The 20,836-nt window shown below is 41.2% G+C and overlaps 1 protein-coding gene across 8 annotated transcripts in view; it reads right to left on the minus strand.

Annotated features, from left to right (window-relative positions):
- The window catches only part of diaph2 (diaphanous-related formin 2), a 516,939-nt gene that overhangs the window by 48,357 nt on the left and 447,746 nt on the right, over positions 1–20,836 (minus strand). For 6 of the 8 annotated variants that reach the window (XM_078169451.1, XM_078169448.1, XM_078169452.1 and 3 more), the window contains 2 exons: positions 17,825–17,917; positions 15,818–15,883 (listed from right to left, as the gene is read on the minus strand). In XM_078169451.1, coding sequence (XP_078025577.1) covers positions 15,818–15,883; positions 17,825–17,917 — 159 coding nt within the window. The remainder of the gene's footprint in view (positions 1–15,817; positions 15,884–17,824; positions 17,918–20,836) is intronic. The other 2 variants (XM_078169450.1, XM_078169453.1) reach the window with 2 other exon arrangements.

Raw genomic sequence — 20,836 nt, forward strand, 5'->3', positions numbered from 1 at the left:
TGTTACAGAGCTTTTAAAGATATGAACAGTGTTGTAACACTAAGCTCACTCAATATCTGTCTTTTCAGCTATATCAGCCATATCTCTTACTCTCCGACACCTCTGCTGTTCTACAGATCAAACCACGAGTCTAGATATAACACTGCAGCTTCTTCAAACAGAGAGATCACTCCAGCTGAGTAGTTATAATATCCTAAGTTCATGGTGCTTCATCCAGTGGGTATGTGCAGATGACTGATTGCCAGCCTCAGTGTGAATACAAGTCCAAAAGTACAAATGTCTAATATAGTAAAAGCAACGAAGAAAAACCTTTGTTTGGTTCAAGGTTGAGGACGACAAAAGAAGAAAGGAAGGAAAATGAGAAACCGACTTTGACATTGTCAGGTCCAAAGGAAGCCGAGCAGTGTTGTCTGCCTGTTGCAGTCCTCAGCACCGAGGGCCTTGGGACATCCACATGGCCCATTCACCCAGCTCTACTGAAACATTCAAAGCTTTGCCTCCAAAGGGCCAAACTTTTGTTCCGTCACAAAAGGCATGACCAGAGGTTCTCCAATAGATGGGAGCCCCGTTCAAAATCAGATTATTTCCAGTGAAATCCTCCTTTCTCCACCTGCCAGTTAACTATGTCAGCGCCATTGTGTTTTCCCTGAAAAAGCTCTCCATCCTGGCATAATGGAGGCTGGATGTGTATTATTGCTTTTACTGCCATTCATTCTTGGAGGAAAGAGGCACACCCCACCCCCATACTCCTTCCTCTCCTTAGATTTTTTTTTTTTTTTTTTTTGAAGAAAAATCTGGGCCACATGCCCCAGAGGAACGCAAAGTGCTTTAATTCATTCGCACCTTTTCTCTCTGGCTGCCATCTCCAAGGCCTCTCTTTATGCCCAGAAGTGATTTGTTCAGGCTGGACCATCAAAGCAATTATGGTAGCGGCCTGCTTCCCTATTATGAGGAGAGATGACTGACAACAGAGGGATGGTGCGGGGGTGGAAGGGCACTTGGCTTCAATTTATTTGATCTGAAAACATTTTTTTTTCATTCATTGGCATCCACTCATGTAACAAAACACAAACAAACTGGTCAGATTATCTCCTTGAGATTTTTTTTAAAAAACATCTTATCCAATTCTCTACATAACGGATTTCAATTACCTTTCTCACCTTCCTGGGCAGAGAGATTGTGGGCCACAGTTGGGTGATGCAGGACAGAGAATGCCAGCAGTGTAACAGAACACTGAGGGGCATGGCAGGCAGTGATGTGTAGCAATTAATGTAATGGACATGAGAGAGAGCACAATCCATGGACTAATGAGAATGTCTTATATTACAGTGCAAATGCACAGGGTCGCCAAGACTCCTATCATTACAGGGCTATAGGAAGATGGCTCACCACAAAAGGGGATACTCCATAAATGGATAATGCGGAGAGAGCAGAGTACGGCGCCACTGAGCCGATGTTCCATCCAAGAGTAATAATTCTGCCTGGAGTGACACAGGGTCATCAGGATGGATGGAGGCAGGATGTGAGGATAAATAAAACATTTAAAGAAAACAGGGCATTAGGTTGAAGAGGTGGGGCAGTGAAGAATGTGGCAAAGTTGTGGTTGATAAGGAAGAAATTGGAGTAATACAAGAGTAAAGAGGTAGAGGTGGGTGTGAGAGAGTAAGTAAGGAAAGTAATAAGACTAAAAAGGCGGATGAGTGAGAGGGAGAGAGCACGGAAACGAGATGAGGGAGCATAGTTTACAGACAGCGATGCAGCAATATGACACATTGGCTAATCAGTCTGCTGTCTTTTTCTTTCACAAGCTGTCATCTCGGCCATCAAGCCATCAAGACCTTGTGCCTCTCCCCCTCTCATTGACTGATTCCCCTGTTCAATTATTCAAGGTTTATAAGCAGGAACCATCTATTCAGCTCGCAGCAGATCCAGTAAAATAATGAAAGGGCTGCTTCTTCAGCCATATTGACTGTCATAAAACTTTTACAATTGGCAAAAGAAAAATCAATTTCTCAGACAGACTGTTGCCACGACCGTAAACATATTAATGGTGGTATCAGCAGTGAAGAAAGAGCCCTACCATGTAGGAGACTTTAATAATGCAGACCATAAATGATTTCACATGCTCTCTCACTAATCATAATGTATGGTGGCTGAATATTTACAATGATGGAATGCTATATTTAGCCAATACAGAATATTTATTCATATTCAGCTCTGCGACAGCTGGGGTCTGTACGGGATAAGACTTGGGCGACATATCTGTGGCTTTAGTTTTTCACGCTGACCTCACTGTCTCCTTAAAAAGCAAACCTGTGTGAGTCACGCTGTGACACAGAAATCAGGTCAACCGCTGGCCTGCCAAGGAACGCTAAGCTTCAGTAAACATTCCCACAAATAAGCAGCATGCACAATCACACAAAAACAACGCGCGCACACGCGCGCGCACACACACACACACACACACACACACACACAAAAAGATCAAACGAACAGACACACACACAGACACACACACTCCCTCCCCTCACTTGTCGGAAATCTTAAGGAACATCACAGCTCCCATCTGCCATAATCCGCCCCGGGGCAACAGTGACCTGAGCCACTGGAAGAAACTCATCTAGAGTGGAAGGAAAAAAATAATAGTTGAGGTAATGCAGTGTGCGGCCTCATCCTTTACTTAGCTGGCAATGCCTTTAGGGTGGAGATGTTACAAACTCAGCAACCTCCACTGGCCTTCCACTAATGCATGACCCCCATAGTGTTCAGCTACTTCTCAGGCCCTCATCCTGCCGCCATAACTTCAGGTTATGAACTCTACATGGAAACCAAGGTCAGTTTACATACAGTTCAGCTGCACGCATTGAGTCACACACACACACACACACCAAATCACAAGTCTCTACCCTTTACCATGTATCTGCTTAATCCTCATCCACTGGAGGCAGAGGGTCTGAACTGTGGCAAACTGTCTATTTTTAAACTTGACATATTAGTCATCTCTTAGGGGAGTAACATTGTAATTTATGGAATTCATGAATACCAAGCTGTTGTGTTCCCTTCTTGTTTATTTCCCCCCTCTCCTTCTCAGCACCGTAACTGTTTTGGATGAATTCAAATAAACTCACAGATGCAGTTTGGCTAGGATGTAGGATGTGTGTCTGTATAAGAGCACAGATGCCAATCAGCTCTTGCTGAAGAGGGAGCTTGGTAGCTCCTCGTACCAGTTTTTGGGCGTTTGGTAAAAATGTGTAAAGGGTTGTAACGGATGTCTTTTCTTGTTCAGCCCCCGATGGAGGGATACAATTGCTCTCAGATGCACAGCTACACAGGCAAAAAAAAAAAAGTATTTTGGTTTCTCTCTGTCTTTTATCCTGTCCTATTCAATATACCAAAACTCAAATCAGACAAGTGACAACCAGCTCTGTTCAGTTCCCCCTTAACCCACCTTTATTAGATGTTATCACTTTTAAAACAGCAGCTAAATCTCCATTTATATTTTGCTGAGCTGATCTAAGATTTGGCCTTAATAAAGTTAATCAAAAACATAAACTAAAGCTGATTCCAGGAAAGCTGATGACGAGGATCATGCAGACAGGCAACATGTTAAGACAATAATCCCTCAGCAGTATTTAACTTGGCATTCTTTGTACGGCTACAAGAATGGACCAAAGGTCCTCTGGCAGACCTCTGGCCGGAGATATTGGCTTCCAAAGCTAATGATCTCAAATTGTACACTTGTGGGTAATTAAGCACCGCTGTTCCCTCAGTAGCTTACAACAGCAAATATGTCATTGTGAGAATAAACAACAATTACACTTACACTCATTATGCTCTAATTGCATCATCCTATGTAATAATTACAGGCAAAGGGACATCTTATTAAAAGCCACAATAAAAAAATATGTGAAGTCAAAACAAAATAAAAGGCCATGGCCCCAAAAACTTTAAAAAATCGATTCACGCAAAACTAGGAGGTTATGTGAACACTGGGCATTAAATAGAGCATGCATTTAAAACCCTCATGGGTATTTGGTGGTCAGCTACAACAGCAACGTGCTGCATGCACTTAATGTGGCTGAGAGTGCTGCTGGAGCTTGGGAAAACTCATACAGGCAACGGCAAGGGAGTAATTTGACCCCACTCAAATCCTTCCATCAGACACTAACCAAATAGAAGTCAAAAGAACGAATGAAGAAAGACAAAGAGATAAAAGGGAAGAAAAAATAGAGAAGCGGCTAAACCGTTGGGATTAGTGCAAAGTAACTAAATGGGCCATATCACTTTTCCATTACCAGAAAGGAATAGCTATTTCAACTGATGGAATCTAAATAAAAAAAGGTGAACTTTGTCCCCCCACCGTCTTTTGTTCATCCACGTGTAACATGCACACACCCTCACAGCCTTCTTACTTCCCTATAAGAGCAAATGGAGGATTGCCATCATATCCTTGAGGCTCATCAATAAATAAACTTGACGCAAATAAATAGATAAATAAATAAATGTTAAGAGCCTAGCAAATGGGCATCAGTCAGCATTAGTGATGGAACCATGTCAAGCACAATCTGAGTGTAGGGAGCATTCTTGCTGATTGCACACCCAGTATGAGTGTGTCTATGTGTGTGTGTGAGAGACAGAGCAGAGGGGGGTATTCTGTGCTATTCCGCTTTTTACCTTCATTTATCCCTCTCAGTCTCTTCTGCCCTCTTTAACTCTTTACAGCTATCGCCATCGATACATCTGTCCGTCACAGCACAATACGCCAACTCACTCCATTCCATTGAATTCACTGCCTCTCCGTTTGACCTTCTCCCCGCCACTTACACACCTCTCTCCACCAGAACGTACATGAGATCGCAACCTCTGTTTCCTTGATGATGTCAGCGGGGTCGAACATCTCAACCAGCCTCTTTCATTTCCTTTCTAAACTGCTTTTTTTATCTGTCTCCTTCTTTTTGTGTCTTACAAAAAAACTGGTACAGAATCAGAAAACTAAATCAGAATTTGATTATTGCCAAGTAGGGTTTTCACCAGAGGCAGATATTTGATATTTTTATTTTATACCTGTACATGTGTCTTGTACATTTTAAATTTTAGTACTAATTATTTTTGTATATCAATCAATCAATCACTTTATTTGTCCCCAGTGGGGCAATTAGGTTCGCAGTAGTGGGAGCAACACAAAGTACAAGTATAGTTTGGAGCAGTACAAGTATAGTTTGTCTATCTATCTATCTATCTACAATTGCCTGAATTATTATGGCATGGATTCAAACTATCAGACTTGTCAGATAAACAATCATTCTCCGAACTCAACTCAGGCATAGTATTACAAAATTAGGTTTGAGGATTAGTAATGCTGTTATGCCAAACTCCTGCCCTACCTACGTTATGTAACTTAAAAATATGAACATCAGACAATTTTCTGTTTTTTTTTTTTTTTTTAGGTGTCAGGGATGAATATTAGTCATCCTCAATATTTGTTGTGTTATAGTTTCAGAGTGAAGAAGACAGTTGGAGACAGGATACAAAATAGGATGTCGGCTCTACAGGATGTTTTTTTTCTTCCTTTCTTTGGCAACTATCATGATTTTCCTGAACAATAAACAGAATTTTAAACGTTTTATTATCTCATATGGCTTGAAAAATAGTGCATATAGCTGCTGTATGTATGTTTATGTCTGGCTCTTACCCTGGATTTAACTGAAAAGGAATTTGCTTTGGAGTATTTGTGCATAACATAAACATATTAAGAGATGAAGTTAACAATAAAAGCAAATACTGCATGTGGTACTGTCTTACATATGCTGTACTCAATCAATACGGTGAAGTCCTCTGCGGTTGTACAGACACCAATGCTTTGTCTATTAGGTGTGCTGCTGAAAGGAGGTGGGTTTAACAATCACCAAATCACATAGTGCAGGATATCACTTATTACTGGATACAAGATAGCGCTGCGACATTGGAAAGCTACAGGAGATATATGGGTGAAAGAGTGGCTAAAACCTCCTCCTATGAAAGACTATGTTACAAGGTAATAGGCAAGACATCTACGTGAAAATATATGGCCCTTATACTGCTGTAACCTGACGCACTGACAAGTTGCACCCTTTCTTATAATCTGAGGTGTTAACTAGTTTACGTAGTATGATATACAATTGAATATTTATGAAATGTACCATGTAGAATATGTATCATGCACGTATATATGCCTGTATATATTCAAGCATCCACATAGTTATGTATATGACGCTCTGTCTCGGTTGTTTCCCGTCTGTCCTTGTTCCCTTTGTCTTGTCTTGTTTTGTTGGCTTGTTTGGTTTGTTTGAAAAATAAATAAAAAAGAAAATTACAAAAAAGCGAGTATTGCAAAAGTCTGTCAAAATATGTACAATATATCTGGATATATCTGAAAGAGTTGTGCAGTTTCTAGAAGAGGTAGTTATTTGGTTTACACATTAATTTCTCTGTCGTATGTCTGATCTGCTGACAACATCTATCCTTTCAGCAAGAGTTGTAATGAAGGACACTGCACCTGAAAATCAGGATTTAACTGATGTTTTTAAAGATAGCAGTGACCATGACACAGAGGAAAAAAGTAAAGATTTCTTTTCAGGCCCAAAAGTCACCCTTTTATGCCAGTGCCTGTACTGTAACTAATGTGTGCCTATTGTTGAAAAGTTTTGCTACACAGAAAAACCCAGGCTGTGAAAATAAGCACATCCTACCAAAGGTGTAGGAGGCTTCCTGCTAGTATTAAATTGCCAAACATTCTTTCCAGAGTGTTAATTGAAGGATGTGCACGCTAATCCAATTAAAGTTTCAGAAATAATTAATTATTAGCTTGATTTTGTTGCTTCTCATCCTTAAATAAGGGAAAAAGTATATTAAGCTGGCAACAAATACTTGAAAGAAGTTGTAGATATTTATTATATTTCATAAAATGCCATTATTGCTCATTGAAAAGTCAAAATCAACTTGGTTTTGTCTTAGAATTACTTATGATTTTCTACAATTTTCCTATATTACAAATACATATTTTAGAACGTATTTATTTATTGGTTTTGTGCTTTCATTAAAGACCTGCAGAGAGTTTCCCATATTTAGCTCCTGCTCTATGTTTTAGATCACAGTGAACAATGTTAAGTGTTGATGTTGGTGTCACTTTTAACTGCTGCCAGATTCATCTCAGAAACACTGTTAAATAATTCTGAATTTTCAATTTTGCAATTCAAATGTATTCAGGTCATCTAAAAATGAGCATACTCAAATTATAATCACAATGAAACGGCAACTTTCTTGCACTTTGGAAAAGGTGGGTATGACTTAATCAACACCACTGAAAAACATGTTGAATCCATCTTGCAACACCATTACTGTAACTGAAGTGAGAAAAAAGTCGGGAAAGCAATGTTGCAATATCTGGCTACTTCAAACTAAGAGCATCACACAAAGTAAAATTTCTTTAATACCCTTGTTCCCAACATCACCGTTAGTAGCATGTCCTATTAAAACATTTAACATTCTTTGACATCGTCTCTCTTTGTCCATCAGTTGGGAATTACTATTATCACTCATCGCCTGGATGGCCTTTACTTTCCTATACCTCCCTATTACTGACATCAAGCCCACCTAATGGGAAAGTAAAATATTAATTCCACCTCATTGAAGCTGACAGATTGCAGATAGTGACTGACACTTCAAATGCAAACATCAGCCTGGACATTATATCTTATACTTCAATGATAGCTCATCGTATTAAGGAGGTTAAAAAAGAATCACACGAGTGTGACAGCAGAGGAAGAAGCATTTGATTCTGGCGCTGCCTCTTATTGTCAGTGGAACACATAACCATACAGGATGGCATCCTATTCCACCGCACATTATTTGTTCTCTAGCTGATCATCAGTTGCCCCTGCTGTATGCCTAATGAGCGATAAATAAGGTTTAATTCAACCGACACAAGTCACCCATCCTTCAGCGCTAAGCATGATGGCTTGGGCGAGATTCCATTGGAATTATATGAGGGCAATTTTTCAGCTGGTGGGATGGTCCGACTGCCTCCCCTATATTCGGCTTCCACAGGCATTCCTTTGGCTTAAAGCTCTGCAAGTTTATAGGTCTATTAGGAATTCATCAAACAATGAACGATATCAATCTTATTGTGTGAGTGTGCCCTGGGTAAAAAATAAGATGAAACCTTCCATTATGGGGCCTCCAAAGCATATTTGCCCTCCAAAATTGATCCAGCATTGACAATTTACACTTAGGGTGACCTTTCATAACTGCCCACATACTTGAAAGCCAATATTGTTTGGAGAGTGAGCAAGAAAAAAAAAAAAAAAAAAAAAAAAACACAGCCCACTGCAAACGCTCTGGGATATTATTGAATATGATAAGCTAGTAGACATTTTTGCTCTGCAGTTGTTCGTTGATGGTCCACTAGGCGGGAGGGCTGAGTACTTTTTACATCAATGAGGCCCTGTGCCAATAAAGTAAGACAATATTGGACATAGGTGTTGAGAGCTCTGAGTCCATTATAGCACTAGGTCATTGACTTTATTTCAAAAAAAGGAAAAGTAAGTATTACCGTAGGGAGCAGAGCTCCACATGATAAGTCTTCTCAGACAGGGAGTTGTAAAAGGGCATAATGGCATCAAAAGGGCATGCAGACGGCCTCCTGTTGATACCCTGTACTCAAGTAGACACCTTCAGTATAATTTAAACAGCAAAGGGTTTAGGGGGTACTTAACAGCAGGGGCAGGGGCAAGAGACCCCTGGTTTCCACTCAGAGAGACCGCCTTTTATTAAGATTTGATTTATCCCCTCAAAATGGCTCCATGTCACACTTCACTTACTTTACGTCCTCTCTTGGCAGAGTCAAGCAACGAATCAGTTATGCGCCAAGGGTACTCAAATGGTACATAAAATCTTCATCTATATTTCCATGATGGGTTTTCTGCTGTAGATGAAAAATGATCAGGTCCAGAGAGAGGCCCTATGGGTCAATGGGAGGGACAATGGCTTTGTCTATGCCCTAGGACGTCGAATGTTAAATAGAGTGGCTGTCCATGCCTCAATTCCTCCCCATCTGCCTTTCCCTTTGGCTGTTGATAAATATCCTTATCTATGAGAAGCAGGTGATAGATTTCAAGCAGCACGTCTCTACAGAGCTCTGCTGTCATCTACTCTATTGATATCTCACATCTACTAAGCGATCCGAGCTATAGCAAGAGGCACTGACACCCTCTGGGTCTCTTCGCCCCAAATCATGTTAGCTCCACTTCCTGCAGGATCGCCTCTAGGGCCGCCCCAATGAATAACATCTATCAACACCCTGAAGTGGAAGCCAGGAGCTTGTGGAGGCAAAGGGCTTTAGCCCTAAACTCAGAGACACCCTACAGCAACAGTCCCTATCTGATGTGTGACACAAGCTTGCACATGTGTGCGTGTGAAACGGTACAGCAGAACAACTGCTGGAGAGGTTGAGAGACAACAAGAGAGAGATAAAGTGATGGGTACAACATATGTGTGAGCAAATTAATTGCTAAGGGAATTACGATCACAATCACTCCCTGTGATGTAATTTAAGAAACAAACGGGTGATTTTCCCTCAGATCAGGGGAAAGATGAGAAAATAGCTGGTAGGCTGAGCACATTATGGCTGTCTACATCAGGGTGGTGTGGATAACAAACACAGAAATATACATATTAAAAGATCATTTGTGTCACAAATGAGGTTGAGGGGTTGTAAAAGAACAAGGGGAAATTCTTTATCTTTGCCAGCATCTCCTCCTTACAGACACTTCTCTTTGGTCTTTTCATTTGCCTCTTTGCAAATTCATCCCCTTTCTTCCTTTAAAATTTCATGAGAGAAAATAGGTAATTTAATCTTCATTAAACTTACAGGGGGCCCACTCTCTGCCCTGACCAGCTGAATTAACTGCTAGGCTTCGGGGGATTAGACAGTTGGGCTGAAATTCCGTAACCCTGACAAGCATTATATCACTGCATCTCTATTTTTTAATGGGCATGAGATGATCCCTTCCAGTTCAATGTCAAATAAGTCCTTAAGAGGCTTACTATATAGAACACAGGAGGGAACTTTTGATGGACTGACCCTGTGAAGGTGAAGCAGGAGAGTGGGGCAGATCGAGGAAAGCAGAGGGGCCCTGGTTTGGGATTGTAATGACGTTGAAAAGGCAGTAAATAAATAAGATTGGCTTGGTTCTCTTTGAAATCTGATTGATGTGTCTTTTGGGATGCCCCCCAGTATGAAAGACCTACTGAGTCTGTGGCTTTCATCCCTGACCGAAAATCAATGAGCCAGGATGTATGAGAGGCTCCTGCTCTCTACCCACCAATCCCCTGCAAGATACCCAGGTAACTGTCTCACCAGAAAGGGGATGGGAGGTAGAAAAGGAGTAAGGTAACTCACTTTCTTTTTCAGCCTTCTTCCAGTAAAACCTAATTTTAAAGTACACTGTGCCAAAAAAAGTGTAATATATAGTGTTAAACCGAGTGGTTCCAACATCACAAAATATTTAATATATTATCTTCCTGAAATGAAACTGAACCCACAACAGAAATGTGGCTTTCTGGTCTCCATCAATCCATCCAGCTTCTGCGTGTTGAATTAGGACTGGCTGGTGTAATTGCATAACACATGAGTATGGCCTCTCGGGTTAGGTTTTCCATCTTACACAAAGTGGAGACAAGGAAATAGGAAATGCTTCTGGAATTGGGTGTAATTGTGACTGGCGGCGCCTAGAATTGTGTTCAGCCTGACACTCGAGGTAGTCTGCTGGAGTATAGTTTAGCCTGAAGGACAACAAAAACTACATGCTGGGTTTAAATGAACTCCTTTGACGTAAGCGGAGATTCTTGTGCGACTCTGAGAGACTCTCTCTGGTACACGCTGCTCGTTTGAGGATGACAGGAGGTTAATCAAGCTTTAAAGCATGAGATTACAACAGACATGACAAGCAGGAGTGAATAGATTTGGCACACTGTCTGATACAACTGCTCCTTCCTCACCAGTAGATTCAGAACTGAAATGCTGTCAGTCCCCGAGTCAGAGAGAAAGCAAATAAGTACACAACAGAAGTGCATAAACATTAATGCAGCCGTACTGACCCAAAAATTATGCCATCATTCTTTAAATACTGACTAAAGTGTTGACAGTTCCCATCATGCACAAAGAAGTAACAACCCAAAAACAGCTTTCAGTGACTGAGATGCCTTTTGTCACCAAATTGTCTGTCACTGGGGAACTTAATTCTTTCTCTTCACAGAAAAAAAACAAAAACTGAAACTGTGTGTAAAGATTTCTGTTAGCCCCCTTCTATTTTTTCTAAATGTTATCTGGAAGTGAGTTCAGTTGCTATAGAGCATAGGGAGAATTTGTCTCATCTTGTGAAAGGGGACAAACAGAAATCTTTACGCACAAATTCCCCCTATGCTCTATAGCAAGTGAACTCATTTCCAGATTCTATTTAGAAAAAAATCCATGGAGCCGGCATGTCAAAAGGATTTTCCTCTCTCATCACCTCAGAGTAGAGAATCCATGCAGCTGTTTATCAAACCACAGTTCAGGTTCCATATCAATAAACAGGGAGCCGTCAGTGTATAATGCATTTTAGTAGCATAATGGTGTGCACTTGGAAAGAAAGTGCACTGAGAAGGGTCCAATGCACAATGCCTTGCAGAGGAGAGAGCCATCATAAGGACAGCAGTTATCTTGGTTGTCTCTCAAGAAAAGGAAAATAGGTCACAGACATACACAATATTCAATGATATATCAAGGATTTTCATAAACAAAGTCACTATTTAGTTTTGCAATGATCCCATGACACAGAATATAGTGCACTGGATGGTCAACCATTTTTACCGGTACTTATCAGGGTCAAGGTTGCACCCACCCAGTCACCATCTTACAAGTGGGGTATATCCCACAAGCATGTTCCTGGTCTTGGTCAGAGTCCTGCAAGGGTCTGACCTTCAAAACCCGCTCCTAAACCGGAACCATGACATGCAATACCACACCTGCCCACCACCCGCACATATGACCAATTAGTTGTGCAAATCGACGCACCCAAACAAGACCTGAAGCCACAAATCCTATAATAACCATGAGCTGTTTGAATAATTTGGTTAAGCAGCATGTTTAAAGTGATCATTTTGGGACTTTTCACATGAAAAACTAAGATAATATTGTTTAAAAATAACACCCGCAAATCACCTACCGAGTACCCACAGGTACCTGACCTGATTCAGGACTCTGGTCTGGGTCTTCTACCACATGGGTATGCCAAGGCCCAGTCTACATGGACACAGGTATTTTTGAAAAAGGGGTTCTCAACTCAATCATTCCCAAAAGAATTCACATCCACATTAGCACTGCTTTAAAAAAACACCAATGTCCTAGTAAAAAGCAGAATAAAGCACTGTCAAGAGTATGCCAAACCAGCAGGTGGCAATACAATCTTAAAGCCACGCTAGAAAGACAATGTGGGCCAATCGGAAGCCTGAAAGAAGCTACTATCAGAAGGCTACCTGGAGCAGTGACCTCTGTAGCGCATTCTGACACCTTTGTTCCCTAATATAGTCGTAGAGCAACTGTACATTTATGTGTAACATGTAAAAGGTCCTGTTAGCGAGGTTACAGCCCACATCATTTTGGTCACGTCCGCCATTGTAAGAAATGTCACCTCATCTGTGACACCACACAAAAGAGATAATGGCGCACACTCTGATATCTCAAGCCAAAAACTGAAAATAGAGTTTCTTCCTTCTGGGTGGAGTTTTACAAAAGATCTGTTTTCAGTGACCTAAAACACATTTTGCGTCTGGACGAAAACATGACAAAGAAATATACCCATGTACATGTGGACAAGGCCAAAGAATACATCAGCAGATGAGGAAGGTGATCAGGACGTATCCTGATCAGATGCTAGACCACCTCAACTGACAAAAGACAAAAGAACTGCACTTCTGTTGAGGGCTCTTTCCATCATGAGAAATCCAGACACCCAGCAAAGGAAACCTGCCATTACTATTCATAATCTAATTTTTCGGGTCACTACTCAGAGTTCATAGCCATTGGTGAGGATTGAAACTGGATCGGGCGCTTTACCTTCATGTTTAGCTCCGTCCTTACCAAGACAGTAAAGTACAGCACTGCTGAAGCTAAAACAAACTGCCCCTCCGTCTCATGCCCAGTCTTACCCTCTGTCATGAACAAGACCATGATACACCTGAACTCCTTCACTTGGGGAAAGCCACTTGCTCTCGACCCAAAGGGGTCACTTCGTCATTTTCCCACCCACTTCATGTTTTGGTGCATACAGCCAAGGTTACACTGGAGGTTACGGCCCAGTGAAGCCAAGAGGACATCATCTCCAAACAGAAAGGATGCAATAAGTTCATCCGAAGTGACACTCTCCATTTCTCTGCTGCCCCTTAAGATCCATTCAGAAAACAACAAACACGATAAAGTTTGTGTAGTTTTTGGATTACCTCAGTGACCTAGAACATGAACAAGGTTTCAGCCAAGTATCAGAACCCTGCCTGCTCAGGCATGCCGTTCCTACCCATCGATCCACACAATCATTCCTCCCCCTGCAGAGCTATGGTGTGGTGCCCTCTTCAGGACCCACAGAGACTCATAGACGCCCTGGTACTTCACCTTGCTCCTGGCTTCGCAGTCAGAGCTTTTGTCAACGCCAATGTTCATTGAAAAAATCAAACATAGCAGTGCTAATGAGCGTCCCCGTACCTACCCAGTGATTGTCACATTTTTTAGTATAAAAACTGTCCAGGAGTTTGGTTCCCGAGATGGCATTGCGCATAGAGATGAGCCAAACTACATTTAATTATTACTTTGACACCTTGCGAACGAGCAACAGCTTTTTCCACGTCTTCAGAGACGTGGAGATAATGTTCCACGTCTTTAGAGACAGTTTTCATAGCCAGGTGTCAGCTTGCCAAGGACCTTTCCTTGACTTACCTAAAAATCACATTAAAAGCTTCCTGTTAATTAAATGTTAACACATTTTACAGAGGAGAAGTTTCTTTCTCTGAAGTTACTTTTCAATAAATAAATAAATAATTCATTGTCTTAGCATCACACCACACACACTGACAACATGCACTCTCCATAAATACACCAGCACAATGTCTTGTTCTTGGACATGCAATCAAAACAGAGTAAACATATCATAGGAACAGAGACGTGTTTGCGACACACAACATCAATCTGTCAGAGGCTGAGGATTAATTTGTAAGCAGAGTTGCCCCAAAGTAGGCCTGCCCAGGATATCATACAAGGAAAAGATCCTTCAGAAAGAGGCATATCTTGGGTGCTGTGGCACATCATTTTGATATTTACCAAACAAACAGGGAAGAAGAAAGGTATTGCACACAACAATTATGACTGGCCAAAGCATGGAGGTCTACAGACCTCCCCAGCAGAACACTTCCTTGACATTGCTTCAAGACAGGAAGTGCTATCATGCTGCAAAAGCATAAGCTAACATACAGAGCGAGACAACTGGATGATAACTGGAGCTGCTCTTCAAGACACAAATGATGCTGAGTGAATCCAAAACTATTTTCTTCAGTAGCGTGACTGCCATTAGGATTATATTAGTGTTACAAGATTAAACATTTAGGATCAGGAGGTTGACGTAAGGGCAATGTCAATGCTTGCGTACTTTAGTGTATTGGATTTCAAAGGTATTCAATGTAAGATTTACATCATGTCAATCAGCAGTACAAGCATAAAAGGCCATTATAGTCTCCCCAGGCCGAGTTTCCTCCTCTACTGCTGTATGTTTTACTGTGATCCTATGTGCAAAGTAAATCTATAACCGGTAATGAAATATGCTGCATTATTATTATTAGTTATATTTTGTTTTTTTAGTTAATACTGACTTCTACAATTGACATCAATTTGCTGTGACCTCCAATGGTCTTGTCATCTACTCAAGCTTTCCACAGTGCTGTGTGAAAAAGTTTCTAATAAACACATGGCACAATTCATCTGTGAATTTCTGCTTTTTTGGCCATTAACCAAAAGCATAGTTGCTTTCTTATGTTTCCAGAGAAACTGGGGTAATATTACCTTATGCTACACCTCCGTAGTAGCAAGGACTTAAAATGGCTTGTTGTTTTCCTTTTGTATTGTTTGCTCTAAAAATATGTGCACAGAGAAGTGTTATCTGAGAAACATAAGGAAGAGAGCACTATCAGCTACAAGCTGTACATATGGTGATTATAACCAACTTTAGAGCGCTGCTAATGGACATCAGTAATTAGCCAATTCTTTTGATGTGCAATTGCAAAATGTGAGTTCAAGTGAAGCGAACAGCGATCTTCAGTTACGAGTGTTTCGATTTCATCTATGTTGCGTTTCGAAACATGAAACGTTTTTAATGACATTATTGTAGATTCACTATGAATCAATGCTGCAAGTTAAATTATAAATTTCTTAAAGTACGTTTTGATTTATTTTAAAACTTGTGCTGCTTTTCTCAGCGAGGAGATGTGAAAGTTAACAAGCAGTATGTCTTGTCTTGGTTTTGATTTAAATTTGTGATCCATCTAAAGTTTCCATGGTTGCTTTTGTACATAGAGTAAATCTTACATATTCTACTGAGTCAAATTCAGTAACTCATCACAGCACTCTGCATGTTGTAGACCAGCTCAGCTTGAGTGTTCTGACAGGAAAGACATGTGGGTTATGCAGCCAGGAGAAGTGCAGCAGGAGACAGGGTGGTGCTTGGTCTGGGTTAAAAAGGTAGTTAAAGGCACACACCTAGAGTTCTGTTACCATAGTTAGCACCCGGCCACCGAGAGGATGGACTGGAAGGGCTTTGATCACCTGTAATAATGTTGGTGAAAGAAAAATAAATGAAAAGAGAAGGATGGGAGGATGGAGAAAGAAGGAAAAGAGAAAAAAGGCATCAGAGGTGACACATATCAGATATTTGGAAGGAATGAACCGCTCCTAGAGGTTTGAGGTTTGCAAAGACACCTGGACACACAGCTGGAGACAGACACCAGCTCACATTAAACCCCAACACCGAAATATGGGATGAAAAAGGTGTGAGTGAAGAATGGAGCTGGTTATGTCGAATTGATGAGCAGTGTTAAAGCTGATGAAACAAGAGAGAAGTATGTGTGCATGTGTGTTTGTTATTCACTTCTGTATGTTTTTTTTTTCTTTTGCAAAACTCTGCATATACAATCTAATTTAAATGACATTTAATCATAGTTAAATGGTCTTTCATGCATTATACATTTTGAAAGTAATTGTCTTTGATTAACTAAGAGCATTAAAATATAATCTTAGATAATGACTTGCACTGTATAACCCAAAACCAGAGCAGAAGGAGTTTTCTTAGTGTAACAATTTTGCCTCTGAAATTAATTAATTCTACTGCTTTGTAAAAACACTGCAAATTTCTCACTTGAGATGATTGGTGGAGTCACAGGATCACACATACAATGTCACAGTGCCTACTGGCATATGAAAATTGTGTTGATATTGAAGCACTGCAAAACAGATTTTTCTTCAAACTTTTCAAGTAATTAAGAGCACAAACAAATGATTGAGTGGAAGAGGAATCATCTTGGCCATGGCACCAAGCAGATACCCTCTCACTGTGAAATGCTAACAGAACAGCCACTTATCTGTTACCACTCATCTTCTCTCTATAAGTTTAAATGTGACTAATAACAACAGCTGATGAACCTGGAATGACTTGAAATACTTTAATAACTTAATAGCACATAATAAAAGCAAGTCACTTTGCATTTAATTGAGTAAAAACAGTCTATTTGCTGAAATTTAACCCCAAATTTTACACTAAAAAACCCAACATGCTTATTTTTGCTGCTTGCTTTGCAGTGCGTACACTTGTCTATTGCAGAACCGTCCAACCCAACCATTGGTTTGATCCCCCCCCCCGTCCTCCCTCTTTTTTTCCCTCCCATGATTGCCAGCATGGAGATAGCAGCACCTGTGGCTCTTCTGCAGAACTCTGACTTGAATATGAATTGACCCTGGCACCCCTACTAGGTGGTGCTCCCCTGGGTACGGGCCATTCATCATGGCAGAATGGAATGTGTTAACACCAGGATTACACTAAATCAGCCTCAGTCCAGCTGCAGCCAGCATGGCTACATTATAATAAGTGCTTTATGAATGGCAAAGGGACAATAAATCGCTAATGACCTGCTGTTTCTATGACGTCTTTTGAGTGGTGCGTATGTTCCTTATACGTGTTCATGTTTCATGCGTGTGCTGTATGACACACGGATCCTTGAGACCAGTCAAAAGGACATTAGCACATTTACACACACGTATTACATACAAACTGGAGAGCAAAGCCTCTTTCATATGACATGTAAACTCTTAACAACTACAGGAAGCAGATGGGTTTTTTCTGCAAACCGCAGACAGATGTTTTCTGCAAGTAAGTAGAGCTGCAACAATAAGTCAAGGATTGTCAACTGTTATATTAATCGTCAACTAATTTCATCAATAATAATAACAATATGAGTAATTCTTTAAGAACACAAAACATAGACTCTCTCTGATTCCAGCTTCTTAATTGTGAATATTTTCTGGTATCTTTCCTCCTCTATGAATTCTAAGTGAACATTCTTGGGTTGTGTGCAAGACAAGACGATTGAGGACGTCATCTTGGGCTCACAAAATAATCCATAGATTAAATGACAGTGACAATAATAGTTGCAGCCCTACAGTACAGGTGACGCTATCAGAAATAAGAAAAAATTGTGTTTTTTGCTGCCTTACCGTTGCGTGGTGTCCGTTTTCGCCGATCACGGAAGGCTGCTCCAGACTGTAGAGCTTCCATTAAGCTATCCATCACGCCGGTTTCATCTCCCTCTGTAAGAGAACAGATAAGAGGCAAAGATGTTTACAGCATGCAATATCCATTATCACAACAGGATGAAGTACATAATAACACATGCATAAAGGTTTGTACATGTATGGATTAACACATACACACACTTACACAACGACTGCTTCAAGGACTAATTCTAGGATGCCTCTAATGAAAGGTGCATGTAAAATTACCTACATCACAGCACGAGAGAACTGAGTGACATTTAAACAAGTCTTCTATAGATAGCATGAGTGAGACAGAGGCCTGTCACTCACTCAGCCCTTTACTTTTTTTTTTTTGGTAAACAGCTGAGGAGAAGGAAAAATACACTTAGAGCTTAGCAACTAATACAGGCAGAGGAGCCTCAGGATGAAAGCATTCACTGATGGTCATTGACAGATATTCTTTCTGTGGCTAACGCAGGGGAGCTAAGTGCTCTTTACAAAGATTTAGTGTGGAGCCGCTCAATACCCGGGCGCTCTATCATTGTTCAGTCAATGACACCGGGACCGGCCTTCGAAAAACATTCCCCCAGCCCACCGTTCCAGCTGTCGTGCAGATCCATGAAACTACAGAACTGGAGGCAGTCGGCATGGCTGAGGAGACAGGTAGGAGAGACTTTTAGTGCTACGAGGCCAACAGCATGACAAGCTGTGCCCACACTGTGCACATGCAGCATAGCGCTCAATGGAAACAGGGTTCAAAAATAAGCTTAGGTTCTATATCTGGGTCATCTATCTTTAAGCCCCGATACTAATGAGTCAGAGGGGCACCCTTTTTATCATTCTGGTCCAGAACAGACATTATTTTAAACTAGGATCATTAGGGTGACTTATTGTGGAGCTGGAGACTTGGCCATCAATTCTTTTGCATACATGAGTGAACTAGCTCTTCCCCAATGTTTACCATCAGGGTTCGGGCGTCTTGTTTCTCCACTGCGCTTACAGCTATGGCTGAAGGCGAACATTCAAGAATAAGTGGAGACAACTGCTACTTTCAGCACACAGCACTTTTCCAGACGCAAGGGTGATCAATCTTTTGTTACCCGCGTGTGCTCAAAGAGACACGACACACAGGCAAATTGAATTTATGAACAAAACACGGTGACACTGAATGCTACACGATTAATTTAAAGGAAATGGCACACATTTCGCCATTCCCAGAGAGAAGTCAGGGCTGCACGTTCTCCCCTTCTCCTCCAGCAACAAACCACCCAACCTGCAATCATTCATGCAAGTAAAAGAAGACAGTACAACTAAGAATAGAAACATGTCTTATGCAAATTATAAAAAAAGGCAACTCTTCACTCGTACTCACACTAATTTTACTCTCTATCTCATTCCTTCTCTTTCTTCCTCAAGTCCTTCCCAAGGGCTACTTTGAAATCAAAGTATCTGTTCCGGCTGTGTGCTGTGCTTAAAAGCAATTCCGATTAAATCAAGCTTAATTAGACCAGCTTTATCAGAACAAAACCAAAGCCGAGCCAAGTAGTGCTTATCTCAAATTGCAGCACTACACCTCAGATAGCGAGCTCATTGGTTTAAAAGGGGGAGCATGGGTTTTGTCTGCCGCGGACCTAAAGAACAATATGGTGAGCAACTTGCCGCGACTATAACTGTATCAGCTCCCAAGATCTTTAGCTACTCCTTCTTGTTATGTAGGCTAGCAAGGACACATTGTGAGTTTGACAGAAGGCAGAAAGTGTTAAGTGGCAGGTAAACATTTATCTACAACCACCTTGGCACAAGAAACTTTTTGACAGCTCCTTCTTCACTGCCTTCTTCATGGAGACCCAGACATCACAGGGGGCACCTGACACTTTGATCAATTTGTCCTACTTCTAGCTTAACTGTAGCACAATTCATCATTTGTAATGGCGAGGACTTGGGAGCCCTGGTAGACTGGGGTTCAGCGGGACGACTGCAGACACAAAGAACCAAAATGACTAAAATGGGAAACATACTCCCCAGTCACCCCGCCGTGCTCAATTAACTGTGTCCTATTGGACCACAGCTTAAAGTCGAGCAGGCCTTACTCTTAGCAAGAAATTGTCACAAATGAGCCTTCAGACTATGAACTCATTAACATACATATGCATTTGTGTGCATATATTTAACAAAGACAAGGTAAGCCCTTAGTGGAAAAAGAAATAAAACTGAATATTATTTGACTACACTTATTCCGGTAATCCTCAGAGCAAACTTTCTTCATCACTTCTTGCAACATTGCCCACTTTAGCAGACATTTCTGCCTCGTTCCTGCAATTCACTCTTGTCTTATTTTGAGCTGTTAAACCTAGGGCAAATATTCATCCGCTTCTCATTAGCAGCAGTGGTAGATTGCTTGCTGGGGAATTACAGAAAAGCTAACCTTTTATGCCCAAAGATCTTTCTCAAGAGGAAAGATCCCCTCTGCTCACAGGAAATTGCTTTCTAAATGGGTTAAGATGGGCTAAGACCCAAGACATTGACAAACCCTTCCAGTGATGAAACACCTTGGTGGGCACCTCAACAGACAGCCCCGGGGTCCTTTAATGATCTTATTAAAGCTTGGGGAAGTGTGGAACATGGTTGCGGCTTTTGCACTTTTAGGTACTTTCTTAAACAGTTAAACCTTTAAGAGTAGAAATAAAGCCCTGTGAAACTCTACCTCCCAGAGAGAGATGGTGTACCTGTTCCATATCTTTCCCTTTGATCCCTCCCTACCTCCAGTCCCCCGTTCCCCCCCTCCATTACCTGAATATCAGGTGGTACCTAGACCCAGAGGCTGTGCCAAATGTAACAGTGAGCCCTGGGGATTGGCTCACTCTGCAATATATTTACAAGTGGCGCTATCACATTTTCTAATTAGGAGGGATAACAAGAGCAATGTGCTCTCAGCAGGATTGGCATAAAAACTTCACACACTGGATTAGTTTT

This window comes from Epinephelus lanceolatus, chromosome 7 (assembly GCF_041903045.1).
Source record: "Epinephelus lanceolatus isolate andai-2023 chromosome 7, ASM4190304v1, whole genome shotgun sequence".
Classification (NCBI taxonomy): Eukaryota; Metazoa; Chordata; class Actinopteri; order Perciformes; family Serranidae; genus Epinephelus; species Epinephelus lanceolatus.